General features: G+C 36.9%; 1 protein-coding gene and 1 non-coding gene across 2 annotated transcripts in view; both read left to right on the top strand.

The window, feature by feature from the left end:
• LOC107092498 (sodium/calcium exchanger 2-like) overlaps window positions 1-6660 on the top strand; it is a 209638-nt gene extending 202978 nt beyond the window's left edge. The window contains exon 17 of the mRNA XM_015387001.1: window positions 2117-6660. Within this exon, the coding sequence (XP_015242487.1) occupies window positions 2117-2493 (377 nt within the window). The 3' untranslated portion in view covers window positions 2494-6660. The remainder of the gene's footprint in view (window positions 1-2116) is intronic.
• On the top strand, window positions 1498-1569 carry trnag-ucc. The gene has a single exon. It is a non-coding gene; the product is annotated as a tRNA-Gly (tRNA).
• Window positions 6661-7241: the final 581 nt, after the last annotated feature.

The raw sequence follows: 7241 nt of genomic DNA, 5'->3' as shown, positions 1-7241 counted from the left end.
AGTAAAGTAAAAATATCAAAAAAATCTACTTGAGTACAGTAACGAAGTATTTGTACTTCGTTACTTCCCATCTCTGCCGGCAAATGCATAAACATGTAGGAAGTGGAAAAAAGAAATGGGCAAGCACAAAAAGGAGACTAGTAAACACAAAAAAATAACAAAAAAATAGAGGGGTTCCAACTACACAGAGAGAGCAGATCTGTGCAGATTTTTTTCAATTCTACCTATTTGCCCCAAAAAATGAAACACTTTCCCACATTTGACTGGAACAGATTATAAAAAGTTATCAAAATAAGTGAATAAAAATAATAAAAAATAAATGGCGAGGCTGCAAATCGAAGCCCCACTTTATGCATCTGTGCAGCATCTCTTAAACCGGAACAAATTGTGAATCTTTAGAGGCCTACATTAAAAACATAATGGGCACTATGTTTAAAGAAAAGGAAAACACAGCTATGTGGGATAGTTTATATGCTGAGATTCTCAGAGACAGATCTGTGAAGTTTGTCTAAGTTTTTTTTTTTTTTGAGGAGCCCTATAAGCTGCATTTTCTACTGTCCCTCATTGTTTTTGTGAGCCTTAAAGTGGATTATCCCACACTCATCATGGGTAAATATTCAGGTTTTTTTAAATGTTCCATTGATTATTTATGTCCCACTCTGCTCCGCCTGCTTTGAATTCACTGTGCGACTCGAAACCTGATTGTCTCATGTGAAATTAACAGATTTTATTTGGTATTTTCCACCAAAGTGGAGGATGTGTTTTGCTTTGTAACTACTTGCTGCAGAAAATCGTGTCAATGTGATCATCCCCATTGACTTTCAACGAGTGCTAAATGCCACAACCTCATGATTTGCTGTTGGATTGGCCACAAAATCAAATTTGGTGTGTTCAGGGCCATACACAACATATGCAAAAGAGAGATGTTGCATTTCACCAGCAAACTCACAAAGAACAGCTATATCAACCCACATACTCCCTCACAGTATAGTAGAGGCAGTATTATGATGTTTGAAAGCTTTTCTCTAAATGGTATTAAATCTGAAAAGAGAGTTTTTCCTCTCCACTGTCGCTACGAGCTTAGTGTGAGGGATTTCCTTCGAGTCAAAGAGTCGATGCAATCAACTGGTTTTCCTTAGATAGAAAACTTTGAATCAATTTGACTGGATGACCTGGTGAATTGTAAAGTCCCTTGAGATGACATGTGGTGTGCATTGGTGCTATAGAAATAAACTGAATTGAATGGAATTGGGTTAAAATAATCCTGGAAGAAAATTTGTTAGAGGCATTAAAATATATGAAACTGGGAGGAGGTTCCCCATCCACCAGGACAGCCTCCCTTAACATTCCTAAATGCAACAGAAACTCTGCACCAATTTAAAATAGATGTCACCCTCCAAAAAAATCTGAAGCATTAATTTAAGCTTCAGGGGAATGAAAACAAAGTGCAGGTCACATATATTATGCTTTGATTCTTTAACATTCTTTCCCATCTGGGCGATGGTTGTATAGTGGTGAGCATAGCTGCCTTCCAAGCAGTTGACCTGGGTTCGATTCCCAGCCATTGCAATGTCTTTATTTACATTTTCAATAATGTACTTTAACTGTAATATGCAATTATCTTCCACTGCATTTTAATTTAGATAGCTTCTGTCCAAACTTTATTCATTCATTTTATAGTAAAATCAATCTGTATATATGCTATTGTACATAACTGTAAAAACCCTTTTTATAGTAATATACACTTGTATATTATATTCGGTACATATCCAGCTGTAAATTTAGTTCCTAACACTAGTTATCTATATATTATATTCATCTATTAGTAAGATTCTGTTTATGATGGTATTTATCTCTATACTTATTCAGTAGAAACCCATGCCCTGTATTTATGGAGCCATTATTTATCCTGCACTTGCTGCTATTGCACTTCTGGTTAGACCTAAACTGCATTTTGTTGCCTTGTACCTGTACCTGTGTAATGACTATAAAGTTGAATCTACTCTAATCTAATTATGCATCAGTTTGCGTTTAGAAAAATCCATGTAATGCAAAAAAAGTAGTAGATGTTCCCTTTTCCAAGGCACTAAGCTTCTCACTCCCCCTCTTCTTACAGACACCTTTGCCAGCAAAGTGGCTGCCATGCAAGATCAGCATGCCGATGCGTCTGTTGGGAACGTCACCGGCAGCAACGCGGTCAACGTGTTCCTGGGGATCGGCGTGGCGTGGTCTGTGGCCGCCATCTACTGGCAGATCCAGGGAAAAAAGTTCATCGTGGACCCTGGTTCGCTGGCCTTCTCTGTAACCCTCTTCACCATTTTCGCTTTCGTCTGCATGGCCGTGCTGCTCTTCAGGCGCCGGCCCTCCATCGGCGGGGAGCTGGGTGGCCCCAGGGTTCCCCGCCTGCTGACCACCATGCTGTTCTTTGGCCTCTGGTTGCTCTACATCTTCTTCTCCAGCCTGGAGGCCTACTGCCACATCAAGGGCTTTTAATAACCGAATGTTTCAGAGGCGTACTGGCCAGAAACACAAACAGCCTGTAAACTCTGACCTCCCCCCCGGTTCACACCTTCAACGATTCAACGAGTTTAAAACGGCTCAATGAAGCCAGGATGCTTCCTGGTCTTTGCAGAAATACAACAGATACATGTTCATATGTAAAGAGATCATTTTGATGCAGCTACTGGGATTATAAGAGAAATAACTGAGTCAACATGTTGCTGGTTAAGAGAAAATTGAGCAGGGCTGTGATGTTGGGCCCTATCATCACACCCACTTGGGTTTACTGTGGATCAGAGACATTTTTAAACATGATGAAGAAAAATAATTCCGTCCTGTCGCCTCTCGTCTGCAGCGACTCCACATGTTTTACACTGAGGAGGTGGAGCACTGTGTGAAAAAAAAAAACGAGTCAAATGTTTACAAAAAAAACGCTAAAATTACACGTTTACCGCAGGAGGTCCTCTTGATGTGAAGGCAGTCCTCCTCATGCGCTGTAAATAGACACTGAAAATACATACAGAGGATGAAAAATATCTCCATAAATGTGATTATTTAGCAGAACACTGAGAAGGGAGTTGAGGTCTTTTTCAAAAACTCAAAAGAGGACTTGAGCATCAAACATCTTTAACATCTTTAGCTCAGAAAACATTCTCGTTACCGACCCCTCTCTGTCAGAGGAGCGTTTTGCATGCAACAGCAGATGGAAAGCATCCTCAACAAACTTACTGTATGTTAAAAAGGGAATAACCACAATCCATCTGCTGCTCCTCGATTCCTTACATTCCTCTCAGATGGATCGACTCTTAAGGTGTAAAACTTGCTGCATGGTGACCGACAGGCCTATTTCTGCAGCATTTAACCTGTAATAACTACAGACACCTCGGCACATGCAGTCCATCGAGACAACAGTATTAGTTGACAGAAATTAAGTTCATAGAGTCGCTAAAATAGAAGGTGGTTGTTTAGAAACTGATCCCACCTTTCAACGCTTTTCTATTGGTCCACATGATTACGGTCTGCAGCACACAATGTACTAAACAACAGATGCCTTAAGGGAATAAAAATCACATTTAAATGTGGTATTCAAACTTTTAGCTGTACAAAACGCCCAGCTTTTCCTCACTTCTAGTGTTACGCTTGATTTAGTTGTGTGCAATATATAAAACTGGTTCTGCTGTCTAATGTAACACTGGATCTTGATGTTTCAGGTCAGGTAGGAAAAGATGTATGAAGAACAACATGCTTTACGGGCCTGGAAATACTTTTGTCTTCAGTAACCAAAAGAGAAAATGTGTCATATAGTTTCCTGTCAACAGCAGAGAGCGTCAGTGTTCAGAGCAGCGATCAGGACCTTCGTCTCTCATCTGAAACAGGAAGTCCTTGGTGATTTCACTCAGTGATGTTTGTAGAGTCTTGAACTTCTGCATACTGAGTGCTGACCTCAGAGGGAAGTGGAGGATGCCGCCCTGCAGGGCGCGCGTGTGTTGCTCAGTATTTTAATGCAGACTTTAAACAAGTCAGAGTGAAGCTACTGAAACTACCGGCTGCTAAACAGACTGTAGAAAATAACCAGAAATATAAACTAGGAGGTACGAAACCCCGGAGGTGTCTAAGAAAAAAAACTCCTCAAATTAATGGTGACATTTCAACACTGTCATTTGAGGGTTTTGTCTTTCAGATTGAGGAAGATGAGAAGTTAATGTGTGAGAAATATTTATAAACAGTGAACCATGTGAGGCATCTGCAGACGTTAATAATGAAATTATGAACTTGCTTCGATTAACAGCTTCAATTGATGTGATAAGTACTTTTGGATTAATTTTTGGTGTTTCTTGCATTATCAAACTTCACCTTAATTGCTAAGTCATTAGTGTTATTATAGCATAGTTAACCCGAAAAAAAAACTTTGTAAACTTTCTAAAACAGATTTTGTATCTTTTCCTTGCAGGTGAAGCCAAGGTCGATTTTTTCTATATTATTATAACATTCAGATTAGCTTCTGTATGTAAAACAAACAGACACCTTATTTCATTAATTAGTCAATTAGATTTTAATATATTCTTCACACCGTGAAAATTATCCAAACATTCCCACATCTCATTTACCCGGTATGGAAGTCTGAAACTGCCAAAATCAAGTAAAAAAATAAATGAATACATACATGAATTTATTAACACAAAATGTTAAAGATATAGTTTAAAAACGTTACTATATTTTCATTATCTTTATATTTCTTGGAGTTTTCCTATTAAATTCCCTTAAATTATCAATGTTAAATCGGCTGTATTAAAGTTTTAATCCTGTACAGAATGAAAGCAACAACAACAACAAAAAAACAGATAATGTGATAAACAGAGTAATCAAAGTTTGACTGGAATAAATGTAGAATAAGTTATCAAAGGAAATTTAATATGATTTGGTTTCTCTGGAGAGAGATTGTTTCATATGGAAATGGGTTTGAATAAGTTGGGATAGAGTTATATTTGGCTAGAAGAGTCTGAAACAGTTAATTTAAAATCACTCTTAAGTGGTCATTGTTTGTTTTGTCTGAAATGAGGAAGCTGTTCTGAAAGGCATTTAATTAATCTGAAACAAACCTGGGATTATTTTAGTTTCTCTGAAGACTGTTTAAATTTAATCTGATTGGAATCAGTTTGGTTGGTCCAGAAATGCTTTGGAACAAATTTGGATTTATCCGTAGGATATTAGTTGTTGTCAACTCTGCTCCTCAGAGCCTGTTGGCCTGCCTTTAGCTCAGATGGCTGCAGGGAAACACCTGAACATGCAGGGCATTTGGTCCTGAGGTTTAAAACTAGATTTACTGTATAAAGCCTTTTTCTTATCCAGTTTGGATCTTAAATATAGTCTGCATGTTGTAACTTGGTTTAAACTTGGCTGGAAAAGATACCCTTGCCTGGTACCACTTTGGAATGAGATTAGTTAGTCTTTAAAACATTTGGAAAAAGTTTTATTTGAGTGGAAATATCCTGGAACAAGTGTGGTTTGTCTGGTACCAGACAGGAATGTGTTAATTGATTCTGGTTAACAGTCTGCAAATGGAGGTGGAACTAGCTTGGAAAAGGTACAGTTTGTCTAATCCCAGTCTGGAAGACGTCAAGATGGTCTCGAAACAACATGGAAAGAGTTTAAATTTGGATGGCGGGATACAGAAAATCCTTCCTGCCTACAGCTATGAACACCTGGTTAAAATAAAACCCAGGTGTTACTGTATTATTTAATTCCCCTTTAGGACTAATGAAGGGTGTTTGAATAACATTGAATTTTGGTGGAACTAGCTTGAAGGAGGGGAAGATTTTCTGTTTGTGTTCTTGGGTAAGTTTAGACGGTCTGAAACATCTAGAAAGAATGAAAAGCTGTGGATCGGATGGTACCAGTGTGGAATCAGCTTAGTTTGTCTTGAAACAGACAGGAAAGAGGGTTGTTTGTTAAAACTAGCCTGGAAAAGATGTGGTTTGGATGGTATCAGCATGTAATGGGTTCGGCTTATCCAGAATGATCTTGATTTGTCCGAGTTTGGTTTGTCTAGAATCAATCTAAATTATTTTAGCTGTTTATTATTGGCTGGATTTACTATGTTTAACCTTTATTTGGTCTCAAATACGTTTTAAAAAAGAGTAAAAACATTTAGTAAAACTTTGTGACCTTACTTTCCCAGTAAATGAAAGATAGACATTTTAATTCAACGAGTCATTAAAGGAAGGACAGTAAAGGAATATATCTTCTCTTAAAAACTGTCAGTAACTATCTGAATCTCTGATAAACTTGGAGGGGAAAAACTAGTGGAATCCTAATATTCTGCTGAAGCTTAGAAACCATTATGAGATAATTCTGATAGAGAATCTTGAATTCTGTTTGAGTAAAACTAAAAGCTCAGTTTTGCTGATTTTATTTTAAGCCACTGCTGAACAAACTTGTAACGTTAGAAGTCGATCTTTCCTTGGAATGAAAATGTGTGTCTCATTAAGATCTGCATGAATCAAGGTTTAATTAACAATAGTTACTGCTTACATTAAATGCACTGGAAAAACGATCCAGAAATAACTAAAAATTCCTTAAATTAAATGTATTTACCCTTAATTTGAGTATGTAAATGAGATAGTTTTACTCTTTAAATAAGTAGATAACATACACTTGAAATAAGACAATGCAATTGTGTTTTCTTAGTTTAAGTGTAAATTGGCAAAATGTTTCTTTTACCTCCTCAATCCACGAACAAATGCACTTATTTTAAGAAAAAAAAACATAATTTTCCAGTGTATAACTGGGTGTCATCAGCATAGGCAATAATAACTGCTATATTCATGTAGAAAACTGATTATGATTAGTCTGTAACTGGGTGGAATATTGTCAGTATTTTAATAATATGTTAGGACTTAAACTAGTCTAAACTAGTCCCCTGATCAGTGAAAATAAGGTGCATTTAAAAGTGTACAGAACAACTGAGTAAATTGGGAATTTTAATATCCCAAATATGTTGATTTCCGTCTCCGTTTTGCATTTCTTTTTAAAATTCAGCTCCATCCTGAGATACATGGAGAAAATCCTAAAAAAAAATAAAAATAAAGGAGACATAAAAGGGAAAATACTTTTCAACATATAAAGGAACTTCATTAAATCTGAAAGAAATGTCTAAAATGTAATATATAATGGAAATAAATAGAAACAGATGTAGAGAAAACAGGACACTATGTAAGCATTAAGCTTTCATTAAGCGTTCA

The sequence above is a fragment of the Cyprinodon variegatus genome, unplaced genomic scaffold (assembly GCF_000732505.1).
Source record: "Cyprinodon variegatus isolate N-32 unplaced genomic scaffold, C_variegatus-1.0 Scaffold383, whole genome shotgun sequence".
Lineage (NCBI taxonomy): Eukaryota > Metazoa > Chordata > Actinopteri > Cyprinodontiformes > Cyprinodontidae > Cyprinodon > Cyprinodon variegatus.
This window is presented reverse-complemented; position numbering and strand designations above follow the sequence as displayed.